At 44.9% G+C, this 20,982-nt stretch overlaps 1 protein-coding gene across 5 annotated transcripts in view; it reads left to right on the top strand.

Moving 5' to 3' along the window:
• Positions 1–20,982, top strand: part of rabgap1l (RAB GTPase activating protein 1-like) — a 396,343-nt gene that overhangs the window by 298,404 nt on the left and 76,957 nt on the right. For all 5 annotated transcript variants that reach the window (XM_052010817.1, XM_052010819.1, XM_052010818.1 and 2 more), the window contains one exon: positions 12,776–12,904. In XM_052010817.1, the coding sequence (XP_051866777.1) occupies positions 12,776–12,904 (129 nt within the window). The remainder of the gene's footprint in view (positions 1–12,775; positions 12,905–20,982) is intronic.

The following is a 20,982-nucleotide window of genomic DNA, read 5'->3' as shown; positions in this document are numbered from 1 at the left end:
GACAATATGTGTCTGAAAAATCTTTCCATTGAGACAGAGCAACATGGTGTTGCACACAGATATCATACCATGGTGTCATGAAAACAACCTTTCCCTCAATGTCAGCAAAACAGAAGAACTGGTCATTGACTTCAGGAAGGGGAGTGGTGTACATGCTCTTGTTTACATCAGTGGTGCTGAGGTCAAGAGGGTTGAGAGCTTCAAGCTCCTGGAAGTGAACATCACCAATATCCTCTCCTGGTCCAACCACGTAGACACCATGGCTAAGAATGTTCACCAATGTCTCTACATCCTCAGGAGGCTAAAGAAATTTGACATGTCCCCTTTGACCCTTGTGAATTTTTATCAATGCACCATAGAAAGCCTCCTATCGGGATGCATCACAGCTTGGTATATCAACTGCTCTGCCCGAGACTGCAAGAAACTGTAGAGGGTTGTGGACACAGCTCAGCATGTCACAGAAACCAGCCTCCCCTCCATGGACTCTATCTACACTTCTTGCTCCCTTGGTAAAGCAGCCAACATAATCAAAGACCCCTCCCACCCCGGACATTCTCTCTTCACCCCCCTCAGGCAGAAGATACAAAAGCCTAAAAGTACGTACCACCAGACTCAAGGACAGCTTCTATCCCACTGCTATAACACTATTAAACGGTTCCCTAGTACAATAAAGTGGACTCTTAACCTCACAGTTTACCTCGTTATGGCCTTGCACCTTATTGTCTGCCTGCAGTGCACTTTCTCTGTAGCTGTAACACTTTAATCTGCATTCTGTTATCGCTTTCCCTTGGACTACCTCAATGCACTGTTGTAATGAAATGATCTACAGTATATGGATGCATGCAAAACAAAGTTTTTCACTGTACCTTAGTACATGTGACTATAATGAACCAATTTACCAATTTACGAATACTAGAGAGATTCTCCAAGTGATGGGGAGGTGAGCTGTTGAGTTGCCTATGTGGATGAATGGTCCAGGTGCCTGTTTATATTTATGGACCATGATCGTAGGGTTACAGGCTGCATTCCCGATGAAATGCTAATGGTAAATGATAGTTAGATGGCTACTGTTTCAGTAGCTGGGACAGTGAAAGTAAGTACAACCTGGGATGAAAGTGCAGTAGTACAGAGTGCTCTCTACAAGGGCAGATGTGGTACACCAACAACATTGCACAGGGAACTTCGCAACAGTTCTTCTGGCGAGGAGTGTGAAGCTTGGGCTAAAAGGTGAGCCAAGAAATTAAACATAAGGCCTTTCTGGGAGGCAAACACCCAGTGCTTGGCCGAAGCATGTCAGTGTTGCATGCTAAAAAAATTGAGAGAAGACATTGGATCCAAAATTGGCTTGGAAATGGGGGACAGAGGGTGTTTGTGATATTCATTAATGATTTGGATATGAATGTAGAAGGTATGATTAGTAAGTTTGTAGAGTACAAAAATTGATGGTCTTATGGATGAGGAGTGGGATAATGTTTGGCTACAGAAAGACGTTGATAGGCTGGTAAATTAGGGGGACCAACAGCAAAAGGAATTTAATCCTGATAAGTGCAAAGTGATGCATTTTGAGAGGTCAGATTAGGGTAGGAAGTATACAATGAATGATAGGGTCTGAGGGAATATTAAGGAACAAAGGCACCTTTATGTATAAGCCCAAAGATCCCTGAAGGTGGCAGCATAGGTAGAAAGATTAATAAAGAAAACATAAAAATGCTAACCATCATTAACTGGGAAAAGGAATAGGAGAGCAAAGGAAGTTATGGTGCCGCTTTATGAAACACTGATGAGGTCACATCTGGAATATTGGATGTAGTTTTGGTCGCCTCAATATAGAAAGGATGTGATGCTCTGGAGAGGGTGCAGAGGGGATTCACCAGGATATTGCCTGGGATGGAGTGCCTCAGTTATGAGGAGAGATTGGAGAGGCTGGGATACTTTTCCTTAGAGCAGAGAAAGCTGAAGGGACGTATAAAATTATGAGAGGAAAGGATAGGGTAGACAGTAATAAACTTTTCCCCAGAGTTTATAACCAGAGGGCATAGGTTTAAGGTGAGGTTTAGAGGGGATCTGAGGAAGAACTTATTCCCTCAGAGGGTGGTTGGAATCTGGAACACACTGTCTGAGGGGTGGAGGAGGCAGGGACTCTCATAACATTTGAGAAGTATCCAGACAAGCACTTGAATTGCCAAGGTGCAGAAGGTTATCAACTAAGTTATAAAACTCTGGTTAGACCGCATCTGGAGTATTGCATTCAATTCTAGTCACCCCATTATAGGAAGTATGCAGAGACTATGGAGAGGGTGCAAAAGAGGTTTACTGGGATGTTGCCTGCATTAGAGGGCATGTGTTATAAGGAGAGGTTGGGCAAACTTGGTTGTTTTCTCTGGAGTGTCGGAGGCTGAGGGGAGACCTGATAGAAGTTTATAAAATTGAGAGGCTTAGATAGAGTAGACAGCCAGAGTCTTTTTCCCAGGGTCGATATGTCTAATACCAGACGGCATGGTAAAATGAGAAGGGGAAAGTTCATAGGAGATGTCAGAAGCAAGATTTTTTACCCAGAGACTGTGGGTGCCTGGAACACGCTGCAAGGGGTGGTGGTGGAAGCAGATACGATAGAGGTGTTTAAGAAGCTCTTAGATAGGCTCATGAATATGCAGAGAATAAAGCGATATGGATCATATGCAGGCAGAAGGGATAACGTGTCATTAGCTTAATTAGTTCGGCACAACATTGTGGGTCAAAGGGCCTATTTCTGTGATGTATAGCCTGACCTTGCAATTATAGAGCCATGGGTGAAGCCGCATGGCAGTGAACGGTACCATAATATCTTCAATTGTGCAATGAGTGGACTTTATCAACAAAAAATATAACTTCCTTGACATAAAGAGAATACTGAAGGCATTTACTGTTAGCAGTGCTGACCGTCTGCATGTCTCGCAGTAAGAGCTGGGCATTTGTCTGTTTCACTGGGAGTGAACTAGTGAACCAGGTGTGGCAGTGAGACACTAGGACTGAAGGTGTTGGTTACGGAAATGCCTCTGGAGACCACCACCACAAAATGGACCTGCAAAGCAAAACAACAGGTTGGCCAATGGATTAGACCAGGGCAAGTATTCCAGTGGGAAAGGTGATCCAAGGCCAGGATCAGTGGAAGACACAGCACTATGAGTGACCTGAGTTGGAGGCATCACTTGGACAGTGACTGGACATTTTCAGAAGAGCAAGGCTACTTGCAAAGTGATGGTAGTTGGTTCAGAGGAAGAGTCTGACCAATGAAAGACCCAGTTCACAGGATGACGGCTGTGCCGTAACAAGAATCTAAAATAAAAACAGAAAATGCTGTTAACAAGAATCCACAGGCAAGGTGAGAAGCAGAAGGATCTGCATGGGGTGTAGTGGTATGGTGATACTGAGTCTGGCACAGGCGATACCAATGGAGCAGATGAGACTCTGTGAGCTCGGTGGAAGAGCTACGTGCCTACAAGGCTCTGTTGTTTACAGAATTGCGGAATAAAGCCATAAAGCACAAAAAGGGGCCCTTCAGCTTACTGAGTCTGCACTAAGCAACAGGCATCCATTGACACTAATCTCACTTTACTCTCCCACAGTCCCATCAACTCTCCTCAGATTCCTCACACCAGGGGCAATTCACAGCAGCCAGCTAATCTACCAATCTTTGGAGTGAGGGAGGAAGCCAGAGCACCAGGGGGAAACCTACCAGGTCACAGGGAGAACATGCAAATTCCACACAGACAGCACCAGAGGTCAGAGAATCTGTGTCACTGGAACTGTGAGGCAGCAGCTCCACTTGCTGACACCACTGTACGATCTTGGTCAGAACCAAGCACAGACTAAGTTGGATGCTTCAGGGGAGGACCTGACTGAAACATGGAGACAGCTCACAAGCTGTGGAGGTCCTACAGGGGATGCCAAGACAGGTTAGCCCAAGACAGCGTAGCCAGAGTGTGGCAAGACAGACGGTGCGGTTATGGAGGAGTTGACTATAGAAAGGGAAGGTCAGAGGAGATGACTTGTGGTTCCAAAAGAGACAGAGGAAAGATGAAATGTGTCTACAGTGAGTCAGAATGGGAGTCAGGATGCAAAATGGAGTGAAAGCAGAGACAGAAAACTGGAAAGCCTTAAAAAGTAAAACAAGTAGAGATTGTTAGGACTGAGTTCATGGTATAGAGCAATATGCCATGCTCAATTGTAGTTGCTGCAGCAGATGATAATTAGGAGCCATGAGTTGAGTGATCAGTTTGGTATTGTGGTGTCACCAGGAAGGTGGTGGTCAAGACCATGTATTCACAGTAACAACAATAATGTTAAAGCCACAGTTCAGAGCAGAATGTGAGACTGGATGTGCATGAAGCCTGTTTGGGCAAGTGCTGCAGTGGAGTTAACAGTGCCTGGAGTGGATATAAAGTGCAGCTTACAGTGAAGAGTTCAGTGAATAAAGCAACAAAGTGATCAAGTGCATTTCTACTTAGTTAAATTTACATCTGATATTAATGTAAATAGTTAACCAATTGCACAGCTTTATGCAGGTAAGTAAATGATTGTTTGTATAGATTTAATATCTTTTAAAAGGGGAAGCAGTGTCTTATATAGGTGTACCTTTAAAAAATGAGGTACTATGTGGTGTGACCTTTGATACGTTGTTGTATGAACACTGCCATTGGTTGAGAGCTGCTGTCTTCAGTAAAGGATTTTCATTGAACTTCTCTAACTTGCCTTTGCATGCAGCAACATTTTTAAGAACTGATAGACAGGGCAACTATCAGCCAAAAAACTGACATGAAACAAGATTGGAAAAACCTGGGAATTTTAGCCTTGAAATTTGGTCATCAAGAATGATTTTATAAACATAAAGTCTTACAGGCCCTCACAATATCCTAAGATTCCTCACAGCTAATGAATCACCAATTAGTAGTAATCACTGTTCAGTAATCTGTCAATGGTTAATTTGTTTTGGTGGGGTCAGCTAGGAATGAATGTTAGCAATATATAAGAGATCTCCTCCTCTACAATAAGCTGCTGAGCGATCTTTGCCTTGTTGAGCAGCTTAGTTTAACAGCTAACCTGGAAAATAATACTTCGGACAAAACAGCACTGTGATTATGCCAGTGGATGGGGGCAATTTAGGGTGGTCTATAGATATTATCATGAGTGAATAAGAAGTACTGTCTGTTCGAAACAGTTGAAGGAATATTTAGCAGTGATGTCAGAAAGCAAGTTGCTGCAGAGCATTGACTTGTAGGATGGGCTTGTGGGTGGGTTGGTGGAGGCAGAAAATGCTGCCCAGGCAAGAGCTGGTTATGATGATGATGGGATTGGTGCTTTTGTGAGTGAGTGGGTGATGTGACCTCATCCAGCCCAAGCTACCTTCTCAACAGTTCTACTGCTCTTTGTATTGACCCTTTGTGCTAACTTATTCTGCATTCTATTACCTTTATCCTTATCTGACGATGCTTTATAAAGTGAACAGTTTTCTTGCACTGGTCTAGTCAATTCCCTTAGTCACTTCAAGCGGACGTGCCAAGCCCTCAAAGTTCCACCCTTCAATGAGGTGACAATCTCCACAACAACCTTGCTGATTAATTCTGACCCATGCCACACTTATCAGCATAATTTCTTTAGTTGTGTACAGGCCCTCCCCAGGTTATGAGCACACAACGTATGTACAGTCCATACATATGAAAGAGAGTTTGCAAAACTGGTGATATGGATTTACCGATTGCTGTGGGACTGCAGGCATCTTCTGCCGTGTGGGATCTTGGTTTGTGGCAATATTATTGCATCTTGCAGAGAAATCTGAATGGTTGAGTTAAACGCCCTGGCTTAACTCCACATTGGCTTTGGTTGGCCTATGTTTTCATTTAAAGATATTGCACGTTGGCTGCATTTCCAACTTGCGAACTGTTCCGGTTACAAACAGTTCTCAGGAACGGAATCCTGTGGTAACCTGAGGAGCGCCTGTACATCATGTGTCTGCTTATGCAAGACAGTTACTTGGCTGCTCAATCCCATTTGAGATCAGGCTGGAGATTCCCTTTATTTTCCCATTAAAACTCCCAGAATATTTCCTGTTCTATTCAACGCAGACTCCCACTTTGATTTCTCTCTGGCTTGATGTTAGACTGAGGTGAATGTTAACCATTATACCACCAAGGAATCAGCCTCACTTATATTTTAAACTCAAGTAGTCCTGATCTTTCTCTCTCTCTCTCACACACACACACGCCCGCACACACATGCTCACACAATGGTCAGCATGAACTCGGTGGGCAGAAAGCCCTGTTTCCATGCTGTATGACTCTGACAAAGCTCAATACCACACAGAGCCAAGTTGAATTGTCGATGGAGCTTCATGTTTTTGAATTGTTTATTGGAAGATCACATCAGCTTCATGCCCACTATTTTCGTTTGCCAATCAAAATAACCTGGTAGATATTAATACTACCCCATGAAACCAGCATGCTGCCCTTTCAAATATCAATCTAAATCTGTAAACATTGGTGAGCACATTGTAAAATATAGACCACCAATGTGGCTTTACTGTTTCTACAGGAGCATTTCAAGGCTTTGTGTATGCTGTATCTGACACTAGTTCCCCAACACATACTGCAGGCCTCAAACAATCAGGAACATTTGTATAGTATTTTCTTATGGTAACAGGACTGAAGCTGCTTGCAGAAGAATCAAGAACTAGAGGGCATAGGTTTAAGGTGAGAGGAGAATTATTTAATAGGAACTTGAGGGGCAACTGTTTTGCACAAAGGCTGGTATGTATGCATCAATAATAGGTATACCGCTTTGGATACTGTTGGTGGGGATGACCTACCAGGAACTAGTTGCGGAGGTCTGGTCTCTGGCACTGAGAGTGGACCCTCAACTCAGAAGGGGAAGAAGGAAGAGAGGAGAGCGGTAGTGATAGGGGATTCTATAGTCAGGGGGATAGATGGGATATTCTGTGGGGATGATCGGGAATTCCGGATGGTCTGTTGCCTCCCTGGTGCCAGGGTCCGGGATATCTCAGATCAGGTTCAGGTTATTCTCAGGAGGGAGTGCGTGAACCCAGATGTTGTGATCCATGTAGGGACTAACGACGTGGGCAGGAAAAGAGAGGAGGTCCTGCGTAAGGAGTTCAGGGAGTTAGGTGCTAAGTTGAGGGGTAGGACATCCAGGGTAACAATCTCAGGATTGCTACCTGTGCCACATGCGAGTGAGGAGTGGAATAGGAAGATTAGGCAGATTAATACGTGGCTGAGGGGATGGTGCGAGAGGGAGGGCTTCAGGTTTATGGATAATTGGGATTTGTTCCAGGGAAGATGGGATCTGTTCCAACGGGACGGTTTACACCTGAACTGGAGGGGTACTGACATTCTTGCAGGAAGGTTTGCTAATGCTGCTCGGGGGGGTTTAAACTAAATTTGCAGGGGGAGGGGATCCAGAATGAGAGAGAGGATAGCGAGATGGAGGGTAGATTTCAGGTAGGAACTACACAATTTCGGAACATTAGTATGAATGGAGAGAGGAGAAATGGGTTAAAAATCCTATATCTGAATGCACGGAGTGTCAGGAATAAGGTAGGCGAGCTTGAAGCTCAGATACGAATGGGTAAGTATGATGTTGTTGGGATAACGGAGACATGGCTGCAGGGAGATCAGACCTGGGAAATGAATTTTCAAGGATATACATGCTATCGTAAGGACAGGAAGGTGGGCAGAGGGGGTGGGGTGGCCCTGTTGGTGAGGAATGAGATTCAGTCCCTTGCAAGGGGGGACATTGAATCAGGAGAAGTAGAGTCAGTGTGGATAGAACTGAGGAACTGTAAGGGCAAAAAGACCCTAATGGGTGTTATCTACAGGCCTCCGAACGGTGGCATGGATATTGGGCGCAAGCTGAATAGTGAGTTAATGTTGGCATGTGGCAAGGGTAATGTCACAGTGGTTATGGGGGATTTCAATATGCAAGAGGACTGGGAAAATCAGGCTGGTACTGGACCCCAGGAAAGGGAGTTTATAGAGTGCCTCCGGGATGCATTCTTGGAGCAGCTGGTACGAGAGCCGACCAGAGAGAGGGCTATTCTGGATTTAGTGCTGTGTAATGAGCAAGATTTGATAAGAGAACTCGAAGTAAAGGAGCCATTGGGAGGTAGTGACCATAACATGATAAGTTTTTATCTGCAATTGGAGAGGGAAAAGGGCAAATCAGAAGGGTCAATTTTGCAGTTGAACAAAGGAGACTATGGAGCCATGAGGGAGGAGCTGGCTAAAGTTGACTGGGCGGGCATCCTAGCAGAATTATCAGTGGAACAGCAATGGCAGGTATTCTTGGGAATAATGCACAAGGTGCAGGATCAGTTTATTCCCCAGAGAAGGAAAGACTCAAAGAGGGGAAAGGGGCCACCGTGGCTGACAAAGGAAGTCAGAGATAGCATTGTGTTAAAAAGGAAGAAGTATGGCAGAGCCAAGCTGAGTGGGAAGATAGAAGATTGGGAAATTTTTAAGGTGCAGCAGAATTTAACTAAAAAGGTAATTCGGGAAGAAAAAATGAGGTACGAAGGCAAGCTAGCCAGGAATATTAAGGAGGATAGCAAAAGCTTTTTTAGGTATGTGAAGGGAAAGAAGTTAGTTAGGAACAATGTTGGGCCCTTGAAGACCGAATCGGGTGAAATTATTACGGGAAACAGGGAGATGGCAGTCGAATTTAATAAGTACTTTGGATCTGTCTTCACGGGGGAAGACGTGAGAAATCTCCCAGAGGTAAGGATGGACAAAAGGCAGAGGGTGACAGAGGAACTGAAGTGGATTGACATTAGGAAAGAAATGGTGATGGGTAGACTAATGGGGCTGAAGACTGACAAATCCCCAGGTCCAGATGGTCTGCATCCCAGGGTACTAAAGGAGGTGGCTCTAGAAATTGTGGATGCATTGGTGATCATTTTCCGATGTTCCTTAGATTCGGGGTCAGTTCCTGAGGATTGGAGAATGGCTAATGTTATCCCACTTTTTAAGAAAGGAGGGAGGGAGAAAACGGGGAACTATCGTCCAGTTAGCCTAACATCTGTGGTGGGGAAGATGCTAGAGTCCATTATTAAGGATGAAGTAGCGGCATATTTGGATAGCAATGATAGGATTGGGTCGAGTCAACATGGATTTACCAAGGGCAAATCATGCTTGACTAATCTACTGGAGTTTTTTGAGGATGTAACCAGGAAAATAGATGAGGGAGATTCAGTGGATGTTGTATACCTCGACTTTCAGAAGGCATTTGATAAAGTGCCGCACAGGAGATTGGTGGGTAAAATTAGGGCTCATGGAATTGGGGGGCAGGTATTAACATGGATAGAAAACTGGTTGGTGGATAGGAAACAAAGGGTAGGGGTGAATGGATGTTTCTCAGAATGGCAGGCCGTGACTAGTGGGGTGCCACAGGGCTCGGTGCTGGGACCGCAGCTGTTTACGATATATGTTGATGATTTAGATGAAGGCATTGTGAATAACATTAGCAAGTTTGCTGATGATACAAAGTTGGGTGGCAGTGCGACATGTGTAGAGGAAGTTAGGAGAATTCAAGGTGATTTGGATAGGTTGGGTAAGTGGGCAGATACTTGGCAGATGAAGTTTAATGTGGATAAGTGTGAGGTTATCCACTTTGGGAGCAGGAACAGGAAGGCGGATTATTATCTGAATGGTGTGGAGTTAGGTAAGGGGGAAATACAAAGGGATCTAGGAGTCCTTGTTCATCAGTCACTGAAAGTGAATGAGCAAGTGCAGCAGGCAGTGATGAAGGCTAATGGAATGTTGGCCTGTATTACAAGGGGAATTGAGTACAAAAGCAAAGAGACTCTTTTGCATTTGTACAGGGCCCTGGTGAGACCACTCCTGGAGTATTGTGTACAGTTTTGGTCTCCAGGGTTAAGGAAGGATATCCTGGCTATAGAAGGCGTGCAGCGTAGGTTTACGAGGTTAATTCCGGGGATGTCGGGACTATCTTATGCTGAGAGGTTGGAGAGACTGGGATTGTACACGCTGGAATTGAGAAGATTGAGAGGGGATCTGATTGAAACATACAGGATTATTAAGGGATTGGACAAGATAGAGACAGGAAATATGTTCCAGATGTTGGGGAAGTCCAGGACCAGGGGGCGTGATTTAAGAATAAGGGCTAGGCCATTTAGGCCAGAGGTGAGGAAAAACTTCTTTTCCCAGAGGGTTGTGAATTTGTGGAATGCACTGCCTCAGAGGGCAGCAGAGGCCAATTCTCTGGGCACTTTCAAGAAGGAGCTAGATAGGTTTCTTATAGATAGGGGAATCAAGGGATATGGGGACAAGGCAGGAACAGGATATTGATTGTTGAGGATCAGCCATGATCTCAAAATGGTGGTGCAGACTCGAAGGGCCGAATGGTCTACTTCTGCTCCTATTGTCTATTGTATGTGGAATGAGCTGCCAGAGGAAGTAGATGAAAAACAGTATGATGCTGGAGGAACTCAGCAGGCCAGGCAGCATCCGTGGAGAAAAGCAGGCGGTCAACATTTCGGGTCAGGACCTTTCCTCAGGACTGAAGATAGGAAAAGGGGAAGCCCAATATATAGGAGGGAAAAGCAGAGCAGTGATAGGTGAACAAAAGAGGGGAGGCAGGGTAGGCACAGGGTGGTGATAGGTCGATGCAGGTAAGAGATAGTGATAGGCAGGTGCGGGGGAGGAGGGGAGAGCAGATCCACCAGGGGATGGGTCAAAGGTAAGGAGAGAAAGGAGAAAAAAGGGGAGGAAGAAAAAAGAGAGATAGGCTAGGAAAAGGAAGAAGAGAAGAAGCATGGTGGGGGGGGGGGTGTTACTTAAAGTGGGAGAATTGAATGTTTATGCCATTAGGTTGCAAGTTTGCAAGACAGAAAATGAGGTGCTGTTCCTCCAGTTTGTGCTTGAAATTCTCCTGGCAGTGGAGGAGGCCAAGGACTGACATCAGTGACAGTGTGGGAGGGGGAGTTGAAGTGACTGGCAACGGGGAGATGTAGATCGCAGTTACGGACAGAATGCAGGTGTTCTGCGAAACAGTTACCTAGTTTGTGTTTGGTCTCACCAATGTAGAGGAGGCCACACTTGGAGCACCGAATGCAGTAGATGATATTAAGGGAGGTACAGATGAATCTCCATCTGACCTGAAAGGACTGTTTGGGTCCCTGGATGGAGGTGATGGAGATGGTGTAGGGGCAGTTGTTGCACCTATGGCGGGGCAGTGGAAATTTCCTGGCGTGGGAGTGGGATGGGTGGTGGGGGGGAGGAGGAGTGAACTAGAGAGTCGCAGAGAGAGTGGTCCCTGCGAAAGGCATAAGGGGGTGGGGAAGGGAAGATATGCTTGGTGGTGGGGGTCCCATTGGGGATGGCGGAAGTGGCGGAGAATGATGTGTTGGATATGTAGGCTGGTAGGATGAAATGAGGACAAGGGGGAGCCTATCCCTGTTGGGTCTGGGAGGGCTGGGGGTGAGAGCAGAGGTGTGGGAAATGGCAGGGATACGGGTGTGAGTTCCCTCGACCACAGTTGGGGGGAAGCCCCAGTTAGAAAAGAAGTTGGACATCTGGGATATCCTGGAGTGGAAAGCCTCATCATGGGAGCAGATGCAGCGGAGGCGGAGAAATTGAGAAAAGAGAATCGCGTCCTTGCAAGAGACAGGGTGCGAGGAGCTGTAATCGAGGTAGCTGTGGGTGTCAGTGGGTTTGTAGAAGATGTTGGTGGTGTCAGTGAGCCTCTCAACTCTTTCTCTGCTATTACATTGAACAGTCTCTGTTCCAAGCCTAATCTGGCCCCATTCCTCAACTCTTTCTCCGCTATGTCGATGACTGCATTGATGCCACCTCTTATACCCATGCAGAACTGAACAGTTTCATAAATTTCGCCACAGATTTTCACCCTGCTCTTCAATTCACTTGGACTATCCCTGACACCTCTCTCTCCTTCCTCGATCTTTCCATCTCCATCTCAGGAGATTCTTTATCTACTGACATCTTCTACAAACCCACTGATGCCCACAGCTGCAGTCCTTTGTTTATCTGCCAGAGGAAGTAGTTGAGACAGGTACAATAACAACTTTTAAAAGACATTTGGACAGGTACATGGATTGGAAAAGTTTAGAAGGTTATGGGCCAAATGCTAACAAATGAGAATAGCTTTGATGGGGCATCTTGGTCGGCATGGGCCAGTTGGGCCAAAGGGCCTGTTTCCTTGCTGTATAACTCTATGAACTCTATGAAGAAGCCTTACCAGGAGTTCCTGTGAGCGAGGTTAGGATGGTGGCTAAAGAATGGGCTAAAAAATTCACAATAGAAGAGCATGTGGAAGGAATGGAGTGTGTGGAGAGGCAGAGAAGGTTAAGGGGAAAATTTTTGGACGTTAGGGCATAGGTAGTGAAGGAGAACAACTAAGAAAGAGGGGAAATCTGTAAGAGGCCAAAGGTAAAGGAACATCTTCATTGTGGTGGATTGTACATGCTGGAGGGGGTTACAGACTTAGGTGATGGTGAGGCAGCAGAGTGAGTTGAAAGCACTAACACTTTCAGCCTAACCACTTAAGCTAAAGGTCCTCGTGGCTGTGGTTGACTGAGGCTAGCTTAGTGGGATTGTTGGTGACGTAGAGAATGGAAAGCTCCCATCTCCGGCATTGCTGCTTCCCCCTTTTCAATAAACAGAGTTAAAGCCATATTCCCATGAGTTGGTTATCTGCTTAATGTATCCCACATCCAAGCCACAGCTCATTTTTGATTTTGCCTTCACAGACCTCAAAGGAGGACTTGCTACAGGCCGATTTTGAAGGGGCTCTGAAGTTCTTCCGTGTCCAGCTGCCAAAGCGATACAGAGCCGAGGAAAATGCCAGGAGATTAATGGAGCAAGCCTGCAATATAAAGGTAAGCAAACAAGTTGACGGGGGCTTGGAAAGAAGCACGTGACTGGTAAAATGTGGACTCATTGATACGCCAGGTACATGATACCAACCTGCTGTGAGGACAAGTAATGTTCCGTGTTGGTTGGTTTACTAGGTGCAGTTAATCAGAAGAGGATGAATCCAGCTCAGCTCAGATTTGTATCCAGTGAGTGTCAGCATTAGACTGGTTGAGTTAAACACTGAAGCAGTAGTTATGTCTGTCTCATAGGCTCAGAACAGTTTAATCCAGACCACTCGCCACAAGGTAAATGAGGAAAGCCATTTGGCCCATTGTGGCCCATCCACCTAAAATAACAAACCTCAGCTGTCGTTCTCGAGGAACTTCTAGTACTGGAAAAAAGATACACACGTGAAATAGTCCACACCATAGATGAGGAGCAGGTAGCAATGGACACAAGGTTCCCAAACACTCCAGTGGTAGGAGTTTTCCTGGCCTGATGTCTGAGCCGGTTGTAAACTAGCTGATGGAAGTTGATTGTTGTAATTACTTGTTACTGTATTTGCAGGAGGCAATCTAGGTGGACATTACTCTTATATCTAGCAAGCCCTGATTCACATCCAAGAATTTATGTACTTTTATTTCTTAAACTCCAGTTATATTATCAGATATTCAGTTGTGTATCGTGTTCTGACGGGTCTAAAGTTTGTTCATTACCACAATGAGTCTGCATCCCTTGTTCTTGAGGTATGCCTGTCTGTAAATCATGCATATGCTGTTTAACTTTTGTACTTTTCCTGAGGTCTCTTTCCATTCACCATCTTTCCATCAGGGATCAATCCTATTGCACTGCATTGTCTCCTAACCCTGAACATTTCCTTTGTGTCTCAGTCCCTGAAAATGAGAGTTAATTGCAGCCTGACTGGAGCTTGCAAAGTTTCAAGTATGATCCTCTCTGGTGTCTGGAAACAAAGGAAAAAAAAAGGAACAAATGCATTTACATAGTGCCTTTTATGACCCCAGGATATCCCAAAGAGTGACAAGGAAATTGAGTACCCTTAAAAGTATGGTCACTGCATTTTCAGACTGGAGAACAGCAACCTATGGTGTGTACACTGATGGAGACACAATAGACTGCAGATGGTAGAATCTGGAGCAACACACAAGATGCTGGAGGAACTCAGCAGGTCAGGCAACATCTGTGGAGGGAAATGGACAGTCGATTTTTCAGGCAGAGTTGAAGGCTGAGCACGATGCTGAATTAAACTAATCTCTTCTGCCTGCACATGATCCATACCCCTCCATTCCCTGCACATTCATGTGTCCATCTAACAGCCTCATAAACGTCACTATTGTATCTGCACTCCCCCCAGCAGCCCATTCCCAGACGTCCACCACTCTATGTGTGTAAAAAACTTGCTCTGCACATCCGCTTTTAACTTTCCCCCCTCACCTTAAACGCATTTCCTCTAGTACTTGACATTTCTACCCTGGGAAAAAGATTCTGACTGTCTACTTTGTCTATGCCTCTCATATTCTTATAGACTTCTCTCAGGTCTCATTCTCTCCTGTCTCCTGATTCTCACACTTTTTCCTGGAATTTGGCAGTTGGATCACCTCTTTGCCAAACTTCCCTCAGTTGTATTCTTCGACACTCCTTCGGGGTTGAGGATGACTTCCCTCTCCTCTTGTTCTGAGGTGGTTGATGAGGATAACATGGGACTGGCAGCCTGCCATAGATGGGATGGGCAGTGGGGAGTTTGTATTCCTTCCCCTGTACCCATTGGGCCTTTGTGTGCTCCTGATGCGTGGTCACAAGCTTCTCAATCCCATCCTGCGTGTTCCTTCTTCTCCTTGAGCAGTCCTGGACCAGAACCTCCAAGGAGTCAGTGGGGATGTTGCACTTCTACAGTGAAGCTTTGAGCACACCCTTGAATCTCTTTCTCTCTCCACCCAGTAGTCTCTTCAAATGACAGAGTAGGAGGTGAGCAGGTTTGGATGTTGTGCACAGCCTCTGTGTGCTCCTATCAGAAACACTCAAGGCAGCCAGTGCTTTCCCAGGTACTTCTTCTCCACTTCGATGAGTAAAAGCATTTCACTCAGTGCTTTGGATGCTGTACTCATTGCTGTCTTGCTCCTTTCATATGTTTCATCTTATTTCACTGGCCTTAAACTGTATAAACCTATTCAGCATTAACAGAAGTGCACCTTGTTAAAGAATAACCTCCTTGTTTAGTCCCAGTGTCTCAGAAATTCCTGCCCATATCAGAGTCATACAGCATGGAAGCAGGCCCTTCGGCCCAACTCGTCCATGCCGATTGTGTTGCCCAGCAAGCGAGTCCCATCTGTGCGTGTTTGGCCCATAGCTCACTAAACCTCTCCTGTCCACGTACTTGTCTAGATGGCTTTTAGACGTTGTTAATGTGCCCGCCTCAACCGCTATTTCTGGCAGCTCATTCCAAATACACACCACCCTTTGCGTGAAGAAGCCGTCCCTGATGTCCCTTTTAAATCTATTGCCTCTGATCTTAAACCTATACCCTCTTGTTGTTTAGCATCCCCTCCCTAGGAAAAAGACTATGTGTTTTCACCCTGTCTATGCTCCTCATGATCTTACGGTCTCCACCAAGTCATCCCTCAATCTCCTACATTCCTACGGGAACAAAGTCCTAGTCTACACAACTTCCCCTTGTAACGCAGGCCCCCAAATCCAGACAACATCCTGGTAAATCTTTTCTGCATTCTTCGTAGTTTCATAACATCTTTCCGATAACAGGGTGTCCTGGGTATCATTCACACTGTGGTCTCCAGCAGATTTCTTTGTACTCATCAGTCAACTTCTGGCTCACTTCCTTAGCTTCTCAAGCTCTCCGAACCACACGTCATCCAGCAATACATCAAATTTTGTTTAATGAAGGTCCAGTGAAGCCACTTGCAAAGTATTAAACAATAAAGATGCTAGGACAAGACGAGCTTAGGGTGTCAATGATCATTAGTGATGGATGTTTTGTTATATTAGACCTTGTTATGTTAAAGTGGCTGAGTTGCTTGCTTCACTGGCTTTGAGTCCGCGTCTTTGCCATTGCGTCTTTGCCATTGTATTTAAACACCCAAGTCTCGTGTTTCCTGCTATGTTTAGTTTTCTTGGTCATGTGTTTTCTTCTGTGTTTATTAGTCCAGGTCTCATGTTTTTTTGCTGCTTTTGGCTGCTGTTGCCAATTACAGCGCACTTAGGTATTTGTGTCTCATGTTCTTTAGCTGTGTTTAGGTATCTGAGTCTTGTTTCTTGCAGTGTTCAGATGCACAGGTCTTGTGTTTTTGGCCATACTCAGATATGCAAATCTTGTGTTTCCTGCTGTTTAAGTGCCCAAGTCTTGCATTTCCTGCTATGTTTAGGTGTCTACCTCATGTTTCCTGCTGTGTTTTGGTCTGTGTGTCTCATGCTTCCTACTGTTTGGAGGCATAGAGTCATGGAGTCATACGAGACAGGAGTAGGCCCTTCGGCCCACCGCATCCATGCCAACCGTCAAGTACCCATTGGTACGCGAGTTTTGTTTATGTGCCAAAGTCTCGTGTTTCCTCCTGTGTTTAGGTGTCCAAGTCTCTTGTTTTCACCTGTGCTTAGGTACCCGAGTCTTGCGTTTCCTGCTGTGTTTAGGTTATTGAGTCTCGTGGTTCTAACTTTGTTATGGTGCCTGAGGTATTTTTGTCCTGCTGTGTTTAGCTGTCTGAGTCCTGTGCTCCTTCTTGTGTTTAGCTGCCCAAGTCTTATTAGGTGTCTGCGTCTTGTGTATTTTGCTGTGTTTCGATGCCCAGGTCTTGGATTTCCTACTTCGTGTGAATGGCCAAGATCGAAAATGCTGGACATCGAAATAAAAACAGGAAATGCTGGAAACACTCAGCATCTGTGGAGAGAGAAACAGTTAACATTTCAGGTCCAGGACCTTCATCAGACTGGGGAAGAGAGAAAACAATTTACTTTTCAGTATCAGAGAAGGTGTGGGAGGGATGGGTAGAATGGGGAGAATACCTCCGATACAGTGAGACCAAGTGACTCAGTGTGGCAGTTACCAGCACATTATGCACCTTTGTCTGTGCAATAGGTTGTTGCTTACAAGGCTGTGGGACATGTCCTGCTACTCAGCCTGTGCTAGTAGAAACTGAAAAACTGAACTAAAATGACAGCAAGCAGAATTGTCCAGTTCTGCTACAGATAGAAAGGGTGAGTTACCTGAAGCTGGAGAATTCAATATCAAATCCTGCAGGCTACAGTGTGTCTGGGTGGAGTATGAGGTATTGTTCCTCAAGCTTGCATTGGGCCTCATTGTAACAGTAGAGGCCACAGACAGATCTTCGTGGGAATAGTATGGGAGTTAAAGTGGCAGGCGAGTGGAAGCTCAAGGTGACTCCTACAGACTGAGCGCAGGGGCTCTGCAAAGTGATCGCACAATCTGCATTTGGTTCTCCAATGTAGAGGAGATCACACTGAGAGCAGTGAATGCAGTAGAATAGATTGAAAGTTAAGTTATTAAATCCTTTCTAAAATTGATCTACCAACCATCATGTTTAGGTCATGTTATTTTGCTGTATTTTGCTACATGGCGTTTCATGTTTTCTGCTGTGATTAGGTGCCTTGTCTTGTACCAACTAAGTTTACATGCTCAATTTTCTTTGGTGTCTGAGTCCCGTGGATCCTCCTATGGTTAGGTGTCCAAGCCTCATGATTTACAGAAATCAAATAACAGCAGATGCTGGAAATCTGAAATAAAAACAGAAAATGCTGGGAACTCTCAACTGGTCAGGCAGCATCTGTGGAGAGAGAAACTGTTGACGTCTCAGGTCTGAGACCCTTGGTCACAACTAAAAAAGAGAGAAAACAACTTATATTTCAGTAGCAGAGAAGGTGTGGGAGGGATGGGTAGAACAAAGAGAATATCTCCAATAGGATGAGATCAAATAACAATGCAGTATATTATGCTTCTATGTCTGTGTTATGCATTGTTAATAATAAAGTTGTGAGACATATCCCACCAGCAAAAAAGAAAAATTGAGCCAGGCAGAAATGGCCAGTTCTGATACAGAGAGAAGGAACATGCGAATTACCTGATTAGATGCTGCAGACAGATAGGTCAGGGTGGTAATGGGATGGAGAAGTAAAATGGCAGGAAGCCAGAAGCTCAAGGTCACTCTTGTGGACTAGGCATAGGTGCTCCACAAAGTAGTCACCCAACCTGTGTTTGGTTTCTCCAGTGTAGAGGAGGCCACATTGTGGACACCAAAAGCAATACACTAGATTGGAAGAAGTGCAAGTGAATTGCAATTTCACCTGGAAAGACTGTTTGGGTCCCTTGATGGTGGGGAAGAGAAGTGTTGCATTTCCTGCAGTTACGTGGCAAAGAGCCCATATGACAGGAGGTGATTGGTGGGGACGGAAGACTGGAGCAGGGAGTTGCAAAAGGGAATGTGCTTTTCTTTTTGCTGCATTTTGTTGCCTGAATCTTATGTTTTTTGCTGTGTTACAGTCTGTGTGTCCCATGATTGATACTGTGTACAGGTGGCCAAATTGGAATTGGTTTATTATTGTCACTTGTACCAAGGTACAGTGAAAAGCTTGTCTTGTATACCATTCATACAGATCAAAAATTGCATTACACAGTGCATTGAGGTAGTACAAGGTAAAGCAATACAGAATGTAGAGTAAAGTGTCACAGCTACAGAGAAAGTACAGTGCAGGTAGACAATAAGGTGCAAGGTCATGGTCAGGTAGATTGTGAATTCAAGAGACCATCTCATCGTATAAGGGAACCGTTCAATAGTCTTATCACCGTGGGGTAGATGCTGTCCTTGAGCCTCCCTGTCACAGTCTCAGAGAATCTGAGCAAATTCGTCAAACACGATTTACCTTTCATAAATCAGAATCCAAATCAGGTTTATTATCACTGACTTATATATCATGAAATTTGTTGTTTTGCAGCAGCAGTATGGTAGTAAAGACATAAAATTACTATAAATTACAAAATAAATGAATAGTGTGGAAAAAAAAAGGAATAACGAAGTAGTGTTCATGGGCCATTCAGATATCTGATGGCAGAGGGGAAGAAGCTGTTCCTAAATCATTGTGTATGGGTCTTCAGGCTCCTGTAGCTCCTCTCTGATGGTAGTAACAAGAAGAGGGCATGTCCCAGATGGTGAGGGTCCTTAGCGATGGATGCCGCCTCCTTGAGGCACCACCTCTTGAAGATGTCCTCGATGGTGGGGAGGGTTGTGCCCATGATGGAGCAGGCTGAGCCTACAGCCCTCTACAGCCTCTTGTGATCCTGTGCATTAGAGCTTCCATACCAGGCTGTGATGCAACCAGTCAGAATGCTCTTCACCATACATCTATAGATATTTGCAAGAGTCTTTGGTGACATACCAAATCTCCTCAAATTCCTAATGGAGTAGAGCCACTGGCGTGACTTCTTCGTGATTGCATCAATGTGTTGGGCCCAGGAAAGATCCTCTGAGATGTTGACGCCCAGAAGCTGCTCACCCTTTCCACCGCAGACCCCTCAATGAGGACTGGTGTGTGTTCTCCCAACTTGCCCTTCCGGAAGTCCACAATCAACTCCTTGGTCTTGCTGATGTTAGGTGCAAAGTTGTTGTTGCAACACCACTCAACTAGCCGATGTATCTCACTCCTGTACACCTCCTCGTCGCCATCTGAGATTCTACCAACAACAGTGGTGTCATCAGCGAATTTATAGATGGCGTTTGAGCAGTGCTTAGCCACACAGTCATGAGTGTAAAGAGAGTAGAGCAGTGGGCTTGGCACACATCCTTTTGAACAAGGCAGTCATGTTGGTACTCTCCAATGGGTCCACTACCTCTGCTGCCTCCTCCTTTAAAATCCTTGAATGCAGTCAATCGGGTCCCAGTGATTTGTCCACTTTAGCCCCATGAGTTTCTCTAATACTTCACCCCTTGTCATTGGGATTTTTACGTTCCTGCATGTTATTTGAAATTAGCCCATCTGTTACCTTGGTGCTATTTGTAGTATTCTCCACAGTGAAGATTGATACTAAATGTTTAGTTAACATGTCTGCCATTTCTTTCCTTCCTGTTATTAACTCACCAACCTTGTTCTCAAGAGTTCCCACACCTTCCTTAGCCACCTTCTTCCCTCAAAATCAAATTTCTTCCCTCTTTATGAGCTTTTTAATCTTTCACTCCTTTGTCCGAAAGACTTCCCAGTCCTCTGACCTACCACCAGCCCTTGCCACTTTGTATGCCCTACTTTTCAATTTAACATACCCTTGTGCTCCTTTGTTAACCACAGGTTGTGCCTCTTTCTCATGGAATCCCACTTTCTCATTGAGATAAATGGCTGTTATGGACCAGCTTTTTGAATATCTGCCATTGTTCATTTACTGACCTGTCTCTTAGCTTATTTTCCCTGTCCATCTTAGACAACCCCACCTTAATACCATTATAATTGCCCTTATTTAAGTCGAAGACGGTGGGTTTTGGTCCTGTGGTGTTCACACTCAAAATGAATCTAGAGTTCTATCATATTATGGTCACTACCATCAATGGAGATCTTTAACCACAAGATCCATTTTAACCCTTCCTCATTTATGAGACCAAATCTAAAATAGCCTTTACCTGGGTAGGCTTTGCATTGTACTGCTGTAAGGAGCAATCACTGATGCACTCCACAAATTCTTCTTGTACAATATCCTTGCCAGTTTGACTTGTCCAATCAATATTTAGATTAAAATATCCCTTCTCATCTCCTGCAGTGTTTAGGTGCCTGAGTCTCATGTTTCTTTCAGTGTTTAGTTGTCTGAGTCTTGTGTTTCCTACAGCATTTGTGTTTCTCCTGTGTTTAGCTATCTGATTCTAGTGTTTTCTCCTGTGTTTAGGTGTCTGGGTCTGCCAGAGAAAATAGTTGAGGCAGGTACAATAACAACATTTAACAGACATTTGGATAAGTACATGGATGGGAAAGATTTAGAGGGATATGGACCAACACAGTCAAATGGAACTAGCCCGTAAGGTGAGCACCTTGGTCAGCCTGGATGTGTTGGGCCAAAGGGCCTATTTCCGTGCTGTATTACTCT

The sequence above is a fragment of the Pristis pectinata genome, chromosome 3 (assembly GCF_009764475.1).
Source record: "Pristis pectinata isolate sPriPec2 chromosome 3, sPriPec2.1.pri, whole genome shotgun sequence".
NCBI lineage: Eukaryota > Metazoa > Chordata > Chondrichthyes > Rhinopristiformes > Pristidae > Pristis > Pristis pectinata.
The sequence above is the reverse complement of the archived record's forward strand: the minus strand, read 5'-3'. Positions and strand labels throughout refer to the sequence as shown.